Source organism: Enhydra lutris, unplaced genomic scaffold (genome assembly GCF_002288905.1).
Source record: "Enhydra lutris kenyoni isolate GAN:26980312 unplaced genomic scaffold, ASM228890v2 scaffoldscaffold12, whole genome shotgun sequence".
NCBI lineage: Eukaryota > Metazoa > Chordata > Mammalia > Carnivora > Mustelidae > Enhydra > Enhydra lutris.
Window position 1 is genome coordinate 23,862,657 of NW_019154096.1, and position 21,173 is coordinate 23,883,829.

A 21,173-nucleotide genomic window follows, 5' to 3' on the forward strand; every position below is an offset into this window, starting at 1 on the left:
GTGATAGCTCACATTTGATGGCATTGCCCACAAGAGAGGCAGGACAGCACGGTGCTGAGACCCTAGCCTCTGGTGCTTAACTGGGTTCCAAGTGTGGATTTGCTACCCCTTGGCTCTGTGACTGTAGGCAAATGATGTGACCTCTCTGGGCCTCAGTTTCCTCATCTGTGAAATGGAGATAGTGACGTTGTCCACCTCATGGGGCTGTACTGAGTACGGAGCAAGTTAGTACACGTGACGTGCTTAGATGACAGATACGGTAGCACGTCCCCCCCATGAGCCCTGCACGGTGACCTCATCAGTGGGCCCTCCCCTCTCCCCAGTATCCAGGTGAGGAAGGCAGGGAGTAGAGAGCACGGTCAGTGGAAAACCAGGATGCAGCCCAGGCAGTCTGGCTCCTGCCTGCTTTGAGATTCCTGATCAGGACTACACAGAGGCAGTTCCCACAGGTCCTTGGGGGTGCTGGTGGAGCGGCTGGGCCTCAGAGAGGCGCGCTCCTGCCAGGGATCTCCGACACAACCTTGGCTGGAGCGGTCGTGTCTGGTCCTGTCCGGAGCGGGAACAATGCGGACCGTGTTTCTCTGTGCCCGTGTTGGGGCAAAGGGGGGCCAGGTGCTCAGGTCCCAGCAGCACCCAGGCTGGCTCCGGGGGGAGCAGCATGTTGTGCTGTGTCACAGGCATCTCTAGGGGTGCCAGCTGGGCTCCCTCGGGGGAGAGGCAGGCTCCTGGATATCGGCCTGCCGCTGTGGTCTGTCCCGCTCAGGGCTCCCTCCTGGCCCCTGCTTCACCAGCACACGGGGCCCAAATCTGGCTCGGAGGTGGCACGGAGCCCTGGTCCATGGTCGCTGCTCTCCTATAGCCTTGGGCTCAAAACGGCTGCTGCGCTTCCAGACCTGCCACCTCCCAGGGAGGCAAGAGAGAGAGAGAGGTTATACTCTGGGACTGGCCTGTGGCTACCCATGAGCTATTCAAAGCCTTGCCTGGGATTTAGGGTAATGTCAGTGAGGGAGGAGTAGGCTCCCCAAAGCAAATTCATGGTCGTTTTGGCTAGAGAAGGAGAACGTGGATGCTGGAGGGGTGGCCAGTGACAGGGATCCTGTGGGGTGTGGCTGTGTTTCAGTCCCATCAGCTTCCCCCCCACTCCAAGAAGGCATTTACCCTGTCTGAGCTGGGAAATGGAGAGAATACTTCCAGCCACCTTCTGTCACAGGGCTCGGGGACCTCCCTGCTGGAGTGATGGGCAGGAAGGCCCTTTAAAAAGCATAGTTCAGTGTTTTGTAAGAAATGATCGTATTCTGCATTTCTGGGGCGGCCTCCTCGTCATCCCCAGCCTCACCTCCGGGCAGCCTTCCCTGCCTGTCCCCGTGCCCTGCCCTGGCGATGGGTGTGGGGTCTGGAGGAGATGCCCCCTTCTCTACTGCTGTGTCGTGGTCATTTAGTGACGCAGACGTGTGGTTTTGCCTGCCAGTGAGCCCGTGAGCTTGGGAGGATGAGGCAGTGCCTCCTCCTTCTCCCTTCTGCCTCCTGCCTGTCTGTCCTGCATCTCATGAGTTGCCCTGGGGGGACGCTTGTAGGGAGGCTCTGACAGGTGCCATGTGCTTTTCTCCTGCAGGTTTGAGAAGATGGTCAGTGGCATGTACCTGGGGGAGCTGGTGCGACTGATCCTGGTCAAGATGGCCAAGGAGAGCCTCTTATTTGAAGGGCGGATCACCCCGGAGCTGCTCACCAGGGGGAAGTTCAGGACCAGTGATGTGTCAGCCATTGAGAAGTAGGTGCTGCCCCTCGGGCTTTTCTCTTTCCCTTCACTCCACCCCGCACCCCTGTCCACCCACACACGTGAGGGCTGGTGATTAGAGGCCAGGAAGCTGAGATTCCAGTGGGGAACAAGGAGTTCACTGAGCCTGGGCCCTGGGCTTGGAAGCCGCCTGGGACACGTGAGGACCTTCTCCATACTCTGTTCCAGGGAACCCTGGTGACCTCAAGATAATTGGGTGTTTCCTGAAGAAAGGGTTCTGTGGCTAATAGGATTGGGAAATACTGCATATTTATTCTCCATTGAGAGATCTGTAGTATTCATTACCATATTAAAGAAAACAGTTCATTTTGGTTGACTTATAATTTCCCAAAGTCCTTTTTTTTTTTTTTTTTTTTTTTTTGAGAGAGAGAAAGAGAGGGGAAACACACGAGAGCACGTATGTGAACGGGGGTATGGGGAACGAGAGAGAGAATCCTAAACAGCCAAGCAGGGTCCATGCACAGTGTGAAGCCTGACTTGAGGCTTGATCCCACCACCCTGAGATCATGACCTGAGCAGAAATCAAGAGTTGGACGATTAACCGACGGAACCACCCAGGTGCCCCAATTTCCCAAACTTCTCTGGTGCCTGAAACACCCTCCCCACTGCCCGCCTCCCATTCTCTCACCTCTTAACAGCCCGATGTGTTCCCTGGCACAAGTTTGATAAATGTGGTTAGTAGCCGAGACGGGGCCGACAGACAGGGAGGACCGAGTCCAGCCAGCCACCTGTGTTCTTTCTGCCGTACCATGAGAAACCCAGGCATCTCTGCCCCAGCTGTGACCTGTGGGCCTGAACCCAGAGAGGGAGGAGGGTGAACTTGATCCCAGGGCAGACTGATGTGGTTGGGTGCCTCCAGGTCTGAAGGACTCGTGTCTTGGGGCTGGCCTCCGTGGGCCACCAGGCTCGGTTCCTGGTTTGGAGACAGGTAGCCATGCGAGGCCACCTCCTGAAAGATAGGGCTGGCCGGGTGCTAGAGACGTCCGTTCATCTCCGCCCGAGGCTGTCGTTCCCACTGCCCTGCTGAGTGCCAGAGACATCAAGCACTCAAGCCGGTGGCTTCCTGGCTCCGGCTCCTGGGGGCATATGCAGGTCAGTGGGCTGCAGTCAGAGGAGGCAGCTGTGGAAGTTGGAAGAGGTTTATGTGGACTCACTCCTCTCTCACATTCCCGGGCATTTACCCTCGGATCACTCTCCCCCAGGAGCTCTTGGGGCAGAGCGACTGTCGGCAGGACACCAGACTCCGAGCTTCCAGCCCTCTCTCTGTTCGAGCCCCGCAGCTAGCTACTGGGAAGGGAGGGGGCAGGAGGCCCATGGCGGGTCTTCAGAGCCACTGACAGAGTCAGGAAATGCCTGCCTTCCCTTTGGCCTCTTCTGGTGTTGGCTCTTTGGTTACCAAGAAACGAAAGCCCACTTGAACGAGTGCAAGAAGACAGGCAGACTGTCATAAACGTGTCTGAACAGAACCTGAGTGTCCCACCAAGGCAGACGTTCAAAGCATTTTCTTTACAATCTGCAGGAAGATGGTGTCACCTGTGTTTGTTTAGCGTTGCTCTGAAGTCTTAGCCAGTGGAAAGGAAGAAAGGAAAAAAGGAAGGAAGGGAAGAAATTAAAGGCATAAGGATTTTTAAAAAAGGAAGTAAAATTATCATTATTTGCAGATGTTAATTGTCTGTGTGGGACACCAGAAATACCTCGACAAGTGAATAGAATAACAAAAGGTTAGGGAGTTGACCGGAGAGAAGGTACAAAAGTCAAACTGTATTTCTGTATATTGGCAATAGTTAAAATATGCATGTGTTTAAATAAGGCTTTTATTTTAGAATATTTGTAGACTTACAGGAAAATTGCAAAGATGGTACACAGTGTTCCCGGGTATCGCTGACTCCGTTTTCCCTAAACATCTGACGTTACTGTGGTACATGAAGGTGAAAAAAAAGGGAGCATACATACATGTATATATGTTGGTATATGCCATCTATACCATACGGTCTATAATAGTAACAAAATCCTAAAGTACCTCAGAAGGAGTCTAAGAAAAGACGCACAGAACAGATATGCAGAAAATTCAAATTTGACTGGAAAACCTCAAGGAAAGGGGTGTCTGCATCTCAGGGCGACTCCCAGACAGACCTCAAGAGCAGATTTGCCTGCATCTCCTGAGCACCGAGCTCTCGGGCGAAGGTGGCCACGTCTTACCTCCACTTTTCTCCATGGCCCTGGCATGTCATGGTCCAGCCCAGCACAGTTTTTTCTCTTATTATCTGGTATTTCTTATGGAGGAGACTCCTTCATGTGTTCTTCTCAGGCATTTGACGGTCTTAATCCCATACCCCCCCCCCAACACACACATGGCAAATGGATTTCCCCTTCCCAGGACTCTGGACCCTTAGTGCTTTGCGCTCCCCAGTGGGATCCTTAACTCACGGTTATTGGCCTCTAAACTTACAGGAATAAGGAAGGCCTCCACAATGCCAAAGAAATCCTGACCCGCCTGGGAGTGGAGCCATCCGACGATGACTGTATTTCAGTCCAGCATGTGTGTACCATTGTCTCGTTTCGCTCTGCCAACCTGGTGGCTGCAACGCTGGGCGCCATCTTGAACCGCCTTCGAGATAACAAGGGCACACCCAGGCTGCGGACCACGGTTGGTGTCGACGGGTCTCTTTACAAGACGCACCCACAGTGAGTCTGCCCTTTGCTACCATTGGCACTCAGTGCCCATCTGGGCCGAAGACTTCCTCCCAAGGTCAGACTTTTGCACCCAGTGAAGATTTTTGGCACACAGGACAATTGTAGTTCTGGGCAGAAAGATCAGAATTGCCCACTTGAGAAGTACCCGACCCTCAGTCAGTTCTCCTGGTGTTGCGTCTGTACTGTCCTTTCCCCCTCACCTCTTCTGTCTTGTTAGAGACATCTGTGGCTCCTGGGAACACTGGGTGGAATATGTCTGTATCTTAAATTCTCTTGCTTATCCATTTTGTGTCAGAGACCTTCATCCTCACTGTAGCTTGCTTGGGTCATGTTGTAGTGCCCACATTCTTGTTTTGGAAGCTCCTGTGGAAGGCCCCCTAGCCCTCAGACATACCTTTTGAAAACAGGCAGCTTGTAGACCTTTGCATGTGAGAGCTGGTCCCTGTTGGTGATGAGGGGCTGCCTTCTTGTGTACCGAACCCCTTAGCTGCAGAAGCCTTCCGTGGTACGGAGAACATGGCTTGTCCAGTTTTTGAAAGCTAAAGATGAAATTCCGAGTCTTCGTGTGCCATTAACAATAGCTGCCCATGATGTGATCGTTTTGCACAAGACCTCAGATGTTCCGGCACTCTGTGTACGAAGTGCGTGTGACGTGGTCTTGTGGGACCTTCACAGCCAGTTCCAAACACAGTTAAGCGAATGTGGACTTAAATGGAAACCGTTCTGGTACTGAGCAGCTAGCGCGTGAGCTCGTTACATGTCCTTATCTGTTAGGTTCATAATTTTATCTCTCTGTATTTTTAAAGTATTTGTAATTTTTTAAAAAGATTTTATTTATTTATTCAAGAGAAGGAATGAGCACAAGAAGGGGGCAGAGGCAGAAGGAGAGGGAGAAGCAGGCTCCCCGAAGAGCAAGGAGCTTGATGCAGGGCTCGATCCCAGGATCCTGGGATCATAACCTGAGCCGAAGGCAGACGCTTAAGGACTGAACCACCCAGGTGCCCCAGTAACTGTAAAATTTTTGATAACAAAACCAGCTATCTTTTTGAGGGATAGGTGGTTTCTTGGCAAATGTTTGGATAAGAAAGGGATTTGCAACATCACATTAAACATTTTTTTTTAATTGTGGTGAAGTACACACTATGGAATTTACTATTGTAACCAGTTTTGAGTATACAGTTCAGTAGTGTCAAGCACGTGCACACTGTTGTGCAACCGGTCCCCACCAGTGCCCTCCCGAGCTCTTCATCTCCAATGTCACAGGTACAACCAGTGACTTTGATCAGATGTGTTCTCTTTCAGAAATCACAGGTGTTGGTATAGAAACTTGAGACAGTTCAAAAAATGACAGAGAATAGAAGGGATTTTTTTCATCCTACCCCTGGCATTGGTCACTGTTAATATTTTGGGGTTCTGGTTTCCCTGTTTCCTTTGGCAGGCAGCCTTCCACACTTAAAACACACCATAAACTTTGGGGAGGTTCTCTGTCTCACTGAGTCCTAAAGTTCTCTTCTGGCCGATAAAGAATGTCTTGACTCTTGGGGGCGGAAGGAGAAGGCAAGTGAAAATAGAAAACAGGAGTGGTTATTCACAGAGCCAGTAACCAATCAAATAAGCAACTGATGAACTCACTTAGTTCCCATCACCCGTCTCTCCGCCAGATCCTGTCAGTCCTCATGGACTCCAAGGTTAAGTCTCAGGCCCAAGGTCACCTAATGCGGGTGGCAGAGCTTGTCCTTGTCTTCTGATCTGTCTGACTTCCAAACACCGGGCTCTGGACCTCTGTGTTGTCAGCTCCATGTCGTGATGGAGGACAGAACCCTTTGTGGACCCTGAGTTTTCTGTATTTGATACTCATGTCTTAATGTGTGTGACTGTGGGCCCTTCCAATTTTCCTTTTTACTTTTCTGCATTTGCCAGCTTTTCTCCAATGCACATGTATGACTTGGGTGCTGAGAAAATCAAGTCTAGAACATGGAATTCAGATGTGGGAGAAGAAAGGGCAACCACAGCTCCCTGACAGATGGCTCAGTCTAACTGTTGTGGCCTGCTCCCCCCCCACCCCGGCCCCCAGGTATTCCCGGCGGTTCCACAAGACTCTGCGGCGCTTGGTGCCTGACTCCGATGTGCGCTTCCTCCTCTCGGAGAGCGGCAGTGGCAAGGGGGCCGCCATGGTCACTGCGGTGGCCTACCGCCTGGCCGAGCAACACCGGCAGATCGAGGAGACCCTGGCCCACTTCCGCCTCACCAAGGACATGCTGCTGGAGGTGAAGAAGAGAATGCGGGCGGAGATGGATATGGGCCTGAGGAAGCAGACACACGACAAGGCGGTGGTCAAGATGCTGCCCTCCTTTGTCCGCAGCACTCCAGATGGGACTGGTGAGGGCCTCTGCCGCGGATGCACCCCTCTTGCTTCTCCCATCAGGGGCCAAGCAGGGCTGCAGGGAAGTCGCGGATGCATATATTTTTGGCAGGAACTAGAAACGAAACCCTTTGCTTTCCATTTTTCCCACTGGCTGGCCCCGTGTATGAGTCAGGGCACTCGACCTGCCCTGGATCCGGCTTCCCAGGCAAGCACCAACTCTCAAACCAGTCCCGCTCAGAATCAGAAGGTGTTCTTCCAGCAGTGAGCCTGGGCCGGTCCCGCAGCGCTGGGATGGCCGTGGGTCCTCTCCCAAACACATTCACTGGCGGAAGGATAGATGCCCAGTGCACCCTTCCTAGCTCCTGACACGGTGTGTGGGCGGCAGACAGGGGCCCGGGGCTCCAGGCAGATGGGAGAACAGAATCCAGCCCTTACTGCTGACCTTGCTGAGCGCTCTGGGGACTCGAGGGTCTTCTCAGGTGGACCTGGAAATCAGATGTGTGGTGGGAATTAGGTTCCCATGGGCAAGTGATTTACGACTGTGTTACACCCTTGCATTCAAGACCACCCTCAAGCCTAGTGGCCTCAAACAGCAACCACATCTTACTGCTCCTCTGCGCCAGGCCCAGAGGGTCTCTGCTGGATGCATTTGTGAGTCTGCAATCGCTGGGTCAGCCTTGCTGGCTGGGAGGCCTTGCTCACGCATCCAGCCGTCAGCACTCAGCGAGGGTGCAGTCTTGGCCTTGGCTGTGAGTCCCATTCTCCAGGGGCTGCTGGGCTCGTCCACGTGGCGGCATCAGGGCCCATGAAGGAGAGGAGGGACTTCTAAGGCTCTCGGAGGCCTGGGCTGGGACTGGCTCGGCTTTGCCTCTGCCACGCTCTGTCGGCCAGAGCGAGTCATAGGGCTGGGCTGGAGCCAAGGGGAGGAGAAACCAATTCCATCTTCTGATGGGAAGAACTGCAGAGTCACTTTGCAGAGGAAAAGTACAGGAAAGAGAATGACTATGCACATTTTTACAAACACTCTACACATTGATATAAACTGCCAGTTTTTGTGTGAGTTTCCCTAAAATCAGCTCACTGTTGCCACGCTTTTTAGGAACCCCAGAGAAGTTTGTTTGTTTATCGGGACCAGTGGTTCATCCGTGGGTCCTCGGTCCCTGCAGTGAGGCTTGAAGGTTGTGGCGGTCAGAGCGTTCGTGCCCACCCTCCCTGAGCCCGAGCTGTGTGCTGGAGGGAGCAGAAGCTGAGGCTTCCCCCTGTATTTAATACGGGGGCTCGGGTCTTGGGGCTCCTGGCTGCCACAAGGTGCTTAGCTGTTTTTGATGTTCTTTATGTTCTTGACTAACAGAGCACGGTGACTTCTTGGCTCTTGATCTTGGAGGAACAAATTTCCGTGTCCTCCTGGTGAAAATCCGCAGTGGGAAGAAGAGAACGGTGGAAATGCACAACAAGATCTATGCCATTCCCATTGAAATCATGCAGGGCACCGGGGAAGAGGTGAGACAGTTTGGCTTTGATGCCACAATGGCCCACGTGTGTCACACGTCCAGTGTCCTCTGTGGTCTGCCCCCAATCTGCCTTGGGGTGCATGTGGCTCTGCCATCGTGTCCTTGTGGCCTGCAAGCACTGGGCACCTTCAACAGCACTGGGCTTCTGACACTCAGGAGGCTGCGGAGTTCCTGAGGGGGCGCTCACTCTGCGCATGTCGGGGCGCGTGTGTGCGTGCATGCACGCGTGGAAATGTGCCCTTGCGTGTGTGCCCTGAAGCGTGAGGCCAGAGAGCATGGGTTATCCCTTCTTTTCTCCTGCAGCTGTTTGACCACATTGTCTCCTGCATCTCGGACTTCTTGGACTACATGGGGATCAAAGGCCCCAGAATGCCCCTGGGCTTTACCTTCTCCTTCCCCTGCAAGCAGACAAGCCTGGATGCGGTAAGTTTCTTTCTTGCAGGCGCCGGACGGCGCTGGCCTTGAGGCTTCCCCCAGCCTCACTCGTCCCTTTGGTGTCGGGAACGGTTCCCACGTCACAGTGGGTTGATCCGGCTTTATGTCATGCCCTTCGCTTCATTTTAAGACCCTTCTCTATTGATTTTGTATCATTTGCCACACCCACCTCTTCCGGGACGCAAGATGGAGCCTGTCATGCTGGAGGAGCCACGGGTGCCTCCTTGTGTCACAGGTGGGGGTGTGGCCAGGGAGGGAGCCCCGGAGCGGCATGTGCTCACGTGGAACCTTAGGATTTAAGGCAAACGATAGGCAGTGCTAGGGAGGCGAGGTCGGGCCACTTCTGGAAGCCAGTTAATCAACTCACCGTGCTGACTTAGGGGTTTTTCCTCTGAAGCATTTTTACATCTCAGCAGCTAGGTCCATATAAACTTGTGTTTTGCAGTTTTTAAAGCTCTGCATTGTTTAAGGAGTTCGCCCTCACTGACACCTTTGGTCATTGTAGTCGAGGACACACCCAGCAAATGTAGAACTTTGTTCAAATTGAAAGTTCACTTTAGGCAGTAACAGTGTTCTAAAAGTTTGCATTTCTCCACTTACGTTGTTGGAAGACTGTTCTTTAGGGGAACTAGTTGGTTATACCAGGGGGCACACCATTATCCTTCTACGCCTCGGTTTCTCCATCTGTGAAATGGGCATTGTGGACCAGCTGGCCACGGGGACCATTAGGAGGGGGCAGGCCCGTGGAGGGCCCCTTCTTTGGGCCTCAGATGCTCCAACCTCATCTCCCTGTAAATTCTCGCGGATGTTTACTCAGGAGGGAGGGAGTGAAATGTTACGTTCTGCCCAGAAGGGCTATTGCCACAGGACTCTCCTGGTACCTTTCCTCTTTCAGGGAATCTTGATCACCTGGACGAAGGGTTTTAAGGCAACTGACTGCGTGGGGCACGATGTAGCCACGTTACTAAGGGAAGCGATAAAAAGGAGAGAGGTAACTATTAAAAGGATATTTTTAAAAATCTTCACTGTTTTGTGGGGGGAGGTTATAAAAATTGTTCTTGCTGGGTCGTAAAGAATTCAGACAATACAGAAGCGTGTGTGACCTGGGCAGGGAGATTCCCTAAACTGTCAGCAGGTAAATAGGAGGTAAACGGTTTTATGTTGTTAAAGGATGGTTTAAGAAAGGTAAAATTATGACTCTCCGACAGCTTGAAGAAGAAAAAAGCAGCCCCTGGTGACCGGGCCCAGTCAGCCTTGGTGACTGGGCTCCTGGTGAACATGGAGTGTGACCCTATAACTGATGGAATTAGACAGGAAGGAGATGAGTCAGTACTCATGTCTGCACAGAGCACGCACTCAGACAGTGGCCCTGCTTCTGGACAGCCTCCAGGCCAGAGCGAGCCCCGCTCTGAGCCCTCCCGGAAACCACCAGCCCAGGCTCAAATCCTGGAGTGGGTGCTTTCTAACCTGTTCCAAGATGCCCACAAGCTGTGTCACCCGCGTGGCACCTGGTCCCTGTGCTCGGCTCTGTTTGATTGTAGGTGTGTTTCTGATGGTCTTTGGCTGGAGGACATTGAAAAAATATAAAATGGAAAATTCCAGAAATGTTGTTTGATTTATCAATGAGGGAATTAGAAAAAAAAAAAAATAGTCCGAATGCCTGTAGTTCAAAAGAGTAATCCAATGCACCAGCCGTGGGGAAGGCTGACGTGAATGGGTTTTTGAAAGAGGGATTGGTTGCACCCAGCAGAGTACGTAAGACAGCTTACATCCCATCACAAAGAAACCTGGTGACCTGCTTTGGCCCACATCAACACTGTCCCCATTAGCATTCTTCCACCCTACATTCTGTGCAGAGACCGACCCACGTATGCACATTTCGTAACAGGAACCCTACTGTACGCACACTATTACACCTTGCTTATTTCCCTTAATGTAAAGAAGGCATCTTGTCCTGTCGTCACATAGAGACCAACGTCCTTTCCCGTGGCCACACAGCAGCGCGGTGGTTGCTGGAACCATGTCTTACACAGGTTCGCACATAGCCCCTTTTGATCTAGATTTCTGGTCTGTGCAAGTCATGCGGTCAATATCTTTGTGTACCTGCGTGGCTGTTTCCAGAGGACGGATTCAGAGGAATGGATATTGGTGGTTCTGTTTTGCCTTCTGGAAGGCTCTAACACTCTGAACTCCCGAGAGGGAGCTGTTCGGCCATAGTCCCTCTTTTCTCCATTCAGCGGTTCCCTCCAGCCTGCCTCCGTGGCACTCAGCAGTGTCTGTGAAATGGGTGGAATGCTTCCTCTCTTCAGCTCTCCAGTGTCCGACTCATCATAAATAGCAGGTGTTTAGTTCGTGAAGGAATATTTAGTCACCTCTTAAAGACTGGTGAGGAAGCTGTTTCAGTTGAGGCACCAGGAAGCACTGTCCCTCCCCTAAAGCTGTGTCCCTTTCTTTCCAAAGGAATTTGACCTGGATGTGGTGGCTGTGGTCAACGACACGGTGGGCACCATGATGACCTGTGCTTATGAGGAGCCTACCTGCGAGGTTGGACTCATCGTAGGTGGGTGTCCTGGAAAGTCTGTCACTTTGGGGCAGGGAAGGCTGGGTTTTCCTGTTCTGTGGGGCCATAAGCCAGCAGCTCAGTCCTCTGTGGGAGACACTCTATCTGTCCCTTTTGTCCCCTTACTGCCTCCAGAGTTTGGAACAAGGTTGCAGAGCCGTCAGGGGACTTTCTCCTCCTAACACTCACCCCAAGGCTCGCGACCAGATGGCCAGAAGGGAGCTGTCCTGGAACGAGGCCCCAGATGGCTCACAGGGCTTGGGTGGACAGGGTGGGAGTATCTGGGGCCGGCCTGGCCACTAGGGCAACCACTGGGCCTATAGTGAAGGCCACCAGGCAGGAGTTGAGGGGTGAGAGCCCATGACTGGGAAGGCAACAGAGCCCTCCTTCTCCCCTGACTGTGGGCAAGGGCCAGAGAGTAGCTTCGGGCACCGTTTTGCTTCTAGCAGCCACTGTCCCGTGAGCAATCCCAGCCACTTGGGTGGGCCACAGAGAGGTTGGCTCTGAGGGAACCCTTATAGTCCAGACACAGGAGGGGTCTGGACTCAAGAGCACATCATATCGGAAGCACATCAGTTCGGGCTGTGAGAAGACCATTTGTCCCACTGAGTCTGCTCCTGGTGTCCGAATGTTGGGTGAAGGCCCTGTTTCTTGGCCAACCTCTGCAGGCCCTACCTGGTCAAGGAGGGCCAGCAGGCCTGCTGGGCAGACCCTTTGCTAAGTGTCTGGGAGATGGGGAGAAGGACCCTGAAGGCTGCCTTTCTGGTGCTCAGGAAACCTTTTCATTTGTAAAACCATTTTGGCTCCCGAGGAAATTCTGAAAACTGGGGAGCAGCTGCAGGTGTAAGGTTTTGGGGGCCTGACTCTGGGGCCATTTTGTTCCTTCCTTCCTTTTGCTAAGCTTTCTTCGCCCACCTCACCCAACACCTCAGCTTCTGAATGGGCTTAGGTATGACACGCAGATCCAGAGTGACACAGCACATTATTCCCCACCGCCAGGCTGGGCCTGGCCTTCCTGCTCAGTTCAGGGCTGCCTGATGAGCTGTTCCTGGCAGCGGGTGAGAGCAGGCGGGTGGGGTGGAGCTTGTCCCAGCCCCGCCCCCTCTCCAGCCGCATTCACACCCACTTCCTCCTTCCTCTACCCATCCATCCCTTTGCTTCTGACGCCCATTGGCAAGAAATATGATTTATATGTTTCGGCTTTCTGGGCACCCCTGGCCATTTCTGGGGCTCCTCTTCTCTTTCATGCTTTAGGGTAAAAGGGAGCTGAGAGAACAAAACCCCAAATAATCCAGTGACCCCAGGGAGAAGCGTCGGTGAATTCTACATACCTTTCTTTAAAGGGAACAAAAACAATCCAAGCCCTTTTGGTCCAGCTAGTGGAGACTGCCTTGTGTCCCCCAAGGGGACTGAAAGTCTATCTGTATCCCACCGAGGCCGGGTTGGTGGTGCTCTGGGGCCTGGTTACAGGGAGTGGGGACCTGCTTTAATTTCTGTTAGAAATGCAGAGTCCCAGGCCCTGCCCCCAACCTTCCGCTTCAGAATCTGCATCTTAACAAGCTTCCCAGGTGACCGAGGTGCAGATCCAAATATGGGGGCAAGCATTCCGTGGTTAGTTGGTTGGTTTTACATTTTCTAGTCCCTTCACAGAGATAAGGCCCAGGACCCCGGGGACGGGGCTGTCGTGGTGGCAGAAACTGCCGAGACCGTTTCAGACACTTCCTCTCAGTTTCTGTACTCGGCTCCTTGGGGATGAGAGCAGCAGACCGTTGGTGGTCCCACCGCAGTCCTTGCAGGCCCACAGCCTGGGCAGTTCAGGGATGGAGAGCAGAGGCTCCTGGGTCCCTGGGAACTGTATGTCGGACTTGGTGTGTGCACCCAGACGCAGGTCCCTTTTCTCGGGAGCATCCTCAGGTTTTCAAGGAGGGCTGTGACATCAGACTGGCAAGGTACCACCACCTTGAGAAAGGTGCCATGGACGTGCTGGGACACTGTCGTTCCCTGAGCTAGCTGTGAGCTTCATTCTGAAGCACATGGGGGAGGGGACCGGGCTGGCGCAGTCCATGACCACGTTCAATCCATGAGGATGAGCGGACATCCATGCTGTGATGGTAGACAGCCCCAGTGTATTTATTTTATAGATATGCGTGCGTGTATGCAGTTGTGTGTGCATGTGTGGAGAGAAATATTCTCCCAATCTGAATGCTGCCTAAACTTTTGCCATTGAAGACCTTGTCCTTTTTTTTTTTTTTTTTTAAGATTTTATTTATTTATTTGACAGAGGGAGAGAGAGCACAAGTAGGCAAAGCAGCAGGCGGGGTGGGGGTTGGGGGAAGCAGGCTCCCTGCTGAGCAGAGAGCCTGGTGCAGGGCTCGATCCCAGGACCCTGAGATCATGACCTGAGCCGAAAGCAGAGGCTTAACCCACTTAACCCACTGAGCCACTCAGGCACCCTGAAGACCTTGTTCTTTGTTGTCACACTGTCTTCTGTTAAAATAAATGGAGCTCTGCCTAGGCAGGTAAACCCACGAGGTCCTGATTCTCACGTCCTGGTTTCAAGTAAGTGAATCAGATGCTCTCTGGGTAGTTTAACTCTGACTCTCCTTCTATTTCAAGCTTTTCCTGGAAAACAGTAGGAAAACAAAGCTGTTGCTTTATTTGTCGCAAGAGTGTACCCCCCTTCCCTGGAGTCCTGGGCCCCAGGCCCTCCCAGCGACCCCAGGTCCGGGAGCCACGGCCGTTCACTGCCCCCTCTTGTGTTGCAGGGACCGGCAGCAATGCCTGTTACATGGAAGAAATGAAGAACGTCGAGATGCTGGAGGGGAATGAGGGGCGCATGTGTATCAACATGGAGTGGGGTGCCTTTGGGGACAACGGGTGTCTGGATGACATCAGAACGGTCTATGACAGGCTGGTGGACGAGTATTCTCTGAACGCTGGGAAGCAAAGGTAACTCTGCTTGGTGGCAGAGGACACATGGGGGGCCAGGACGGTGAGGGTGGAAGGCTGTGGTCTGCCTATTGAAATAGAAGAAGCTTTTAGTAGGAGTGGAGTCTGGACACAGGCTTAGAGACTAGTCCCTCAGATTCCCTCCTGACCTTTGTTTTTGGCTCAAGGAGAACAGAGAACCAGGAGGATGCCCCCCACCCCCGCCGCCCCAACCATGGTACACGTGGGCCCAGGTGGGTGTCCTGGCCAGGTGCTGCCTCTGCCCAGGAGTCTGCTCAGAGGACAGGGTGGCAGCGGCCACACCGCTTCCCTCAGTGACTGTGTTCATTCTGGAACATTCTGGTCTTTCCACTGCTCTATGTTTCTTCCCCATCAGATTAATGGAAGCCTCTTGGTCAGCAGGTTTTTGTTTTGTTTGGCGGAAGTAAAATGCACTTGACCTGCAGTTGCAGAGGGCACAGTGAGTTAGGATGTGGCCAGTGGGGGCTTCTGTTCATTGTCCCCCAGCCCCCTGCATCGCCTCTTGGCAATTTGGAGCCTGGGTCCGATGCCCTGCCTGAGATGTCAGTGTCTCTCCTCCCTACGGACAGACCAAGGACTCCCTATCTGGGGCTCCCAGGACTCAGGCCATCCTCTACTGTCGCCCGGATGGGTTGGTCCGAGCTGTGTCCCCAGGAACAGGAAGAAGCACTGGGGTGGGGGTGGGGGCGGGCAGCACCTCCCAAACGAGACTTGTCCCCCAGCCACTCTCAAGATCTTCGCCTTTTCCAGATACACCCATGCTGTTATTTACTCAATGGTTTTCTTTAAGTCAGCTTCTATTTTTTACTTAAATTTAAGGAAGGAGAACGAGGGGGAAACCAGGATTATTGTAAACAGATGATAATCGTAAAATGAATATAGCAAAGACGAGTGTCACTCGATTCTAGCTCCTGTTTCCCACTGTAGGCTCTAAACAAGGACTCCCTGGGTTGGCAGGGCAGTGGCAGGCAGTAGAGGGGTCAGAGCCCCATCAGTAGAGGGGTCAGAGCCCCATCGGCACCACACTGAGCTGGTGTCCTTGATGGTGTGAGAAAGACGGGAGGGAACTGATGACGATAGCACCATCTCATGGTTTGTTTTCCTTTGGAGCCCCTGAAATCCTCTGGAGCGCCCAGTGGACTCTTCCCAGCTTGGGGACACTGGGACTTGAGCACACGAGGGCAGGAGACAGGAGCCACAGGAACAGGTTGCCCTCAGGAGCATGGCAGCTGCCTCAACCCTCCAGCCTGGGTGGCTTCCTCCCTGTTCTGAGGGCTTGACCAGCACTCTGGGCTTTTTCAAAACCTTCCAGAAATTTAGTGGGAACTTTCCCCTCATTGTCTTCTTGTCCCTTTAAGACTCAGACCGGTTGTTTGCTTATTCTGCAGATAATTTATTGAGCACTTGACTGAGAGCCTAGCACTGCATCTGTGCTAGACCCTGGGCCCCAAAGCTGAGCGGGACACGGGTTCTGGCCTCTCGGGGCTTCTGCAGCAGGGCCAAGAGAGGCAGTGACCCTGTGTGCCTTGTGACGGGAAGGGACGATGTGTGGGAGCCTGAGAGGGGCAGATAGAACCCAGTCGGGGGGGCAGGAGGACAGGCCTCTTGGAGGAGAGTTTGGAGCTGAGATCAGGAGTGGGGTTCTGCTAGACAGAGGCAGGAGGGAGATGGTTCAGCAGTTAGACAGGAGCCCTGGTGATTTTGGTTCCGAGCCTGGGGAGGGTTGAGGCCCCCTCAGCCCTTCCTGGCCTCCCTCTGCCTCTGCTGAGCACAGGGCTGGGTGTGTGGGCTGGTGATGCTCCTGGAGGGGCAGGAAATCACCCGAGGCTGCTGGGAGACCAGAGGCGGCCCCTAGACAGCAGCCCCTGCCCGTGTTTCAGGTACGAGAAGATGATTAGCGGTATGTACCTGGGGGAGATTGTCCGCAACATCCTGATTGACTTCACCAAGAAGGGCTTCCTCTTCCGAGGGCAGATCTCTGAGACACTCAAGACCCGGGGCATCTTTCAGACCAAATATCTCTCCCAGATTGAGAGGTGAGCGATGGGGGGCGCGGGGCGTCCCCGCTGTTAGAGGCCCACATGGCCGGGCCCAGGTGGGCGGGGTCGTGGGGGTTTGTGATGAGCGTGGAGGCCCCTCACAGGACGTTTTGTCATATGTGAGGACTTCCTCCTCCCTCTGGAGTAGTAGACCCTGAGCAGCTACATACTGAAACCATATAATTTTATTATAACGATTTTCCTTTTCTTCACTCGGAGCATTATGTATGTTTGTTGGAAGTCAGGCGAGTAAGCTGTAGGACTCCGTGTCAGGGTGAAGCTCCTCACAGATACTTGTGTCGAGGGGGCTGAGCCCAGTAGAGCCAAGAGCCACAGGTCTGGTCCTGCCCGTGTTCATCTGAAAGGCAGCCCGGGACCGGGCCGCTTGCTCACACAGGAAGTGTGCCCCATGGTGGGTGGGTCACTTCCTCCTATGTTCTTGTGTGCATGGACCGCCCCCTCCCTGCCTCTGCCCTTGTCCCTGGTGGCCCGTGAGAGCAGGTGCAGGGCGCTCTGCATAAGCAAAAGCCACCTTGTTCTTAGAATGGTCGCAGAAGCTGCGGTACCTGGCCGGCTCAGCACGCAGCTCTTGATCTCAGGGTTGTGAGTTCGAGCCCCGTGCTGGGTATAGAGGTCACTTAAAAAAATTAACTTAAAAAATAAATAATAAAACTAAACAAGTAAATGTTTTGGAGGAAGGAAGCCCCCACAGCCCTCCTCATGCTAAGTACAGTGGTTTGCAGCTGGTCCCCTGGTGCGGGCTCCCAGGCCGCTCGGCAGGGCCCTGCGTCATCCAGCCTTATGGCTTTTGTCCACCGCAGTGACCGATTAGCGCTGCTCCAGGTCCGGGCCATTCTCCAGCAGCTGGGCCTGAACAGCACCTGCGACGACAGTATCCTGGTCAAGACCGTGTGCGGGGTGGTGTCCAAGAGGGCTGCGCAGCTGTGTGGGGCGGGCATGGCTGCCGTGGTGGATAAGATCCGTGAGAACAGAGGGCTGGACCACCTCAACGTGACTGTGGGTGTGGACGGAACGCTCTACAAGCTTCATCCACAGTGAGTGGGGCCTCTGCTTGGGTGGTCGGGGCGTCCTGTGCTGCTGAGGTCCCTTGATGGGTTATGGACCCCTAGGATGTAAGTCCTCGCCTGCCCCCTGGGGACAGTTCCTCACCAGGACACAGCCGACCCAAGGCTGTGCATTCAGGGACCGGGCCCTGTCTGGTAGCAGCTGACGAGCGGCTCCGAAGCTTGTTTTTGTTTTTTTTTTTTAAGATTTTATTTATTTGACAGAGAGAGATCACAAGTAGGCAGCGAGGCAGGCAGAGGGGGAGGGGAAGCAGGCTCCCTGCTGAGCAGAGAGCCTGATGTGGGGCTTGATCCCAGGACCCCGGGATCACGACCTGAGCCGAAGGCAGAGGCTTAACCCACTGAGCCACCCAGGCGCCCCGAGTGGCTCCGAAGTTTAACTGAGATCCTTGGAGAGGAGTGGCTTTGCTTGGTTCAGCTTACACTGGTGGCATAGATTTCCCTCTCCCCACTTCTCCTGTGACCCCCTCAGGTCAGGCAGCGTCAGAGGGGAGGGTGGGTGTGGCCTTACCCATCGGCCTGGGTAGCTGTAGCACGGCCAGGAGGCTGAGTTTGGTAAGCGGGGAGAGGCAGTGGGGGTGGAGGGAGGAGGTCTTGTTCACCTGCTGGATTAGTTTCTCAAGAGGCTTGCAAGGCAGGAAGAGGAGCGGGGAGGTGCCTCCTTATGGTCAAGGGTCTGACGCTCTGTGCTTGGCCCCGCCTGCTCTTTGATTGACCACATATCCCAAAGCTTGGCTCTTCTGAATGGAGTGACCCTACTGTTGTCTAAACTGCGGTGCTTTTGCCAGTGAAGAGACTGCTGCTACTAACTACACTGGGACCGTCCCTGGTAATTGGGGCCATAATGTCACTCTCCTTAAAAGCAGCCTCGCCCAAACCAACGTGGGCATATGCTGCTTAGCTCATGGCCTTGGCTGGGGAGAGAGCCAACCGCTCTGTCTGCCCCTCCACCTTCACAGCTGTCCTCTGTGTCCCCTGGGGCAGCACACCGGTGGGGCTTAGAGCTAGGTTTTGGAGCCATACGCTCTTGGCTGTGATCCCCGCACCATCATTTGGAAGCCATGCTCAAGTGCCCCATGGCCAAGTGTCCTTGTCCTCATGGCCGATGGCCACGGGCAGGGCTGGAAGGTAGTATAGAAGTGTTGGGGGGAGGCCCTCGTAGGGCTCCGACAGCGGGCAGGCAGGCCCACCCTTGAGAGCTCCATTGGTCTTTGCTGCTTCAGCCTAGCTGTGTCTTACTGCCCAAAACAGTGTGGGAACCCAGAGTCACCTGTCATTGAGGGTCTCTGTCACTGGGGGCCTGCCGCTCTTGGCTTGGAGGCCAGGTGTTGGGCCATGGACAGTGATGGGCTGGGGACCTCGAGGGGCCACAGCTGAACTGACCCAGCGCTGGGCCACACGCAGGCGCTGGCACCCTTCTCCATATCCTGTTCCCCAGATGCCTTGGGCTTGGGGGATGGCTGTGTCTGAGCACGTTATTCCTGGCCTGGCCCTGATGAGCCTTCTGGTCACTACTGTTTGGATTCTCAGCTGTTCCTCCCTGCTGGAAACTGAGGTTGTAGGATCAGGGCAGATCCAGTGTCCCCCAAACCCTTCTCTAGAAGCCCCTCCCGTCTCGATTGTCCCATCATTAGGGTCCTGAGGCATCCTCGCGTGGGCCCATCATGTCTACGCATCTTCTCCACTTACCTTCCTCTGTGTGTTTTCTCTCTTAGCTTCTCCAGAATCATGTACCAAACCGTGAAGGAACTGTCACCAAAATGTAACGTGTCCTTCCTCCTGTCTGAAGACGGGAGCGGCAAGGGGGCTGCCCTCATCACGGCAGTGGGCGTCCGGCTCCGGGAAGAAACGAGCAGCTAAGGGTCCCAGTCCCCCGGCCTGCTGCCCCTCCGGCACGTCTCTCTTCGGGCGGCCACCCCTGTCCCTCCCAGCGAGCTGGGCCGGGAGCCACCGGCGCCAGAGCCTGCCATCGCCACATTGGGGAGGGGACACAAGCCAACTAAGGCGCATAACGTAGGGTACAAAATAGAGCGTGTGCTATTGATAATCTCTCCCCACTCCGGCCCCCTCCTCACCCGCCCTGCCACTCTGCATGATCCGATTTCAGCCCGGTTGTCTGCTCCCCACGTGTGAAGTTTAGTGGCGCCCATTTCCAGTTTCTGCATTCGTCCGACAGTTATTTATTGGCCCAAGATGAAAAGTCATGCCATCTTACAGGCCTTCTGGGCCTCCGCAGCCCGTCCTTGGGGACTCATACCCCGTGTGAAATGTATTCTCACCAGCAGACACTGCCGGGACTCCTCCTCCCAGGGGCATCTGAGCGGCTTCCTCCCGTCCCAGCCCCCACTGCTGTCTGGCATCCCGAGGTTCCCATCGAGACGTGTCCATGCCACTGAATCGTATGTCCGTGGAACTGGTCAGAGCCACGTTGTGACGGTCTTGCCTTCTGTCTGTCTTGGGGGTGGGAGGGGAAGTGGGCAGTTCTGCGGGAAAGTGTCTTGTCTCCATTTGGGTAAAAGGAACGAAACCAACAAAACAGTGCCCTCATTGGAATTCCCCATTGCTTTTGTGAACCATGTTGTATGACCTAGTAAACTTTGTACCAATTCAAAGACCCTGAGTGATACTTGCTGGCTGGAGGTGGGGAGGCCATGCGGGGATGCCAAGAAAACTGAGCCCTGGGGATCCTAGGTTGCGGGGGCAGGGGGAGTGCTTCAGCCCCTGGCCTTCGTTGAGTACTGTAACTTCTCTGTTCTCTGCAGAGTGTCACCGAGCTAGCGTCTGCCCTTGTTTTCCAGCCCCTGCCTGGCCAGTTCCCTGCTATAGCCCCCGGGTCCCACCCCCTGCACCTTTAAGAAGGTAAAGTGGTGGGAGGTCTCTGGGCTCCCAGGGGCTGTTTGGATTTAATGAGAGGAGAGTGGGCACTGGCTATCCCCAGGTAGACCCCACCCTTCATCACCTTCTGCCAACTCCCAAGGGACCAGAGGGTGTAGACCCCCACTCTAAGGCAGATGAAGTCTCAGGCAGCCCAGGGAGCAGGTTGTCTGCACTGTCCTCCTCTCCCCTTCGAATGAATCCCTTCTGTAGGAAACTGTGCCTCCCCTGACCCTTTAGTCCCTCTCCCACCTTAACCTTGAGGCTGCCATTCCACCCCACAGCCCGCCAGTGGATCCCACATCGGCCCACTTCCCATGCCCCGTGCGGTTTAAGGCCAGAGTCCCTTTATTGGGCACCATGATCTCTGTGGGGGGCGCACCTAGCATTAAACTCTCTTGCTGTGCATTTACGGTGTCACGTGGTTCTTCTGGAGAGGCAATGGGGCGTGCGAGGTGAGGCAGCAGGTGGGGAGAAGTGTGTCTTTGGGGTGCACTGCGCCAGGCCTGGAGCTCTGCTGGAGTCGCTTCCTGCCTGCTACCTTCTTGGGGCTGGAGTGAGGGTGACCACTGCTGCTTGCGCCCTGGAGGCATCTGTGTAGCATGGCTGACTTGGTGGGGATAAAATGCAGCCTGCTGGTTCTTCAGCACTCCACGCTAGTTTACAGGCCTCACTTCAGTCTTCCTCACAGCATCCCTGTGAGGCAGTTTTGCCCCTGGGAGTAGAAGAGGCGGAGAGTCAGAGTGACTTGCCCCAGGCAACACAGCCAAGACTCCTTTTGACTCTTTATCCACCATCTACACTGAGCTGGGTCTGAGTTCAGATGCCGAAGCAGAGAAGCCCCA

At 54.3% G+C, this 21,173-nt stretch overlaps 1 protein-coding gene across 2 annotated transcripts in view; it reads left to right on the forward strand.

The window, feature by feature from the left end:
• Positions 1 to 20,604, forward strand: part of LOC111144796 (hexokinase 1) — a 62,746-nt gene extending 42,142 nt beyond the window's left edge. The window contains exons 8-18 of one of the 2 annotated variants that reach the window (XM_022499266.1): positions 1,613 to 1,768; positions 4,247 to 4,480; positions 6,564 to 6,868; positions 8,206 to 8,354; positions 8,669 to 8,788; positions 9,696 to 9,791; positions 11,261 to 11,360; positions 14,126 to 14,309; positions 16,211 to 16,366; positions 17,191 to 17,424; positions 19,170 to 20,602. In XM_022499266.1, the coding sequence (XP_022354974.1) occupies positions 1,613 to 1,768; positions 4,247 to 4,480; positions 6,564 to 6,868; positions 8,206 to 8,354; positions 8,669 to 8,788; positions 9,696 to 9,791; positions 11,261 to 11,360; positions 14,126 to 14,309; positions 16,211 to 16,366; positions 17,191 to 17,424; positions 19,170 to 19,314 (1,879 nt within the window). In that variant the 3' untranslated portion in view covers positions 19,315 to 20,602. Of the gene's footprint in view, positions 1 to 1,612; positions 1,769 to 4,246; positions 4,481 to 6,563; positions 6,869 to 8,205; positions 8,355 to 8,668; positions 8,789 to 9,695; positions 9,792 to 11,260; positions 11,361 to 14,125; positions 14,310 to 16,210; positions 16,367 to 17,190; positions 17,425 to 19,169 lie in introns of both variants that reach the window. The other variant, XM_022499267.1, reaches the window with a different exon arrangement.
• The last annotated feature ends 569 nt before the right edge of the window (positions 20,605 to 21,173 follow it).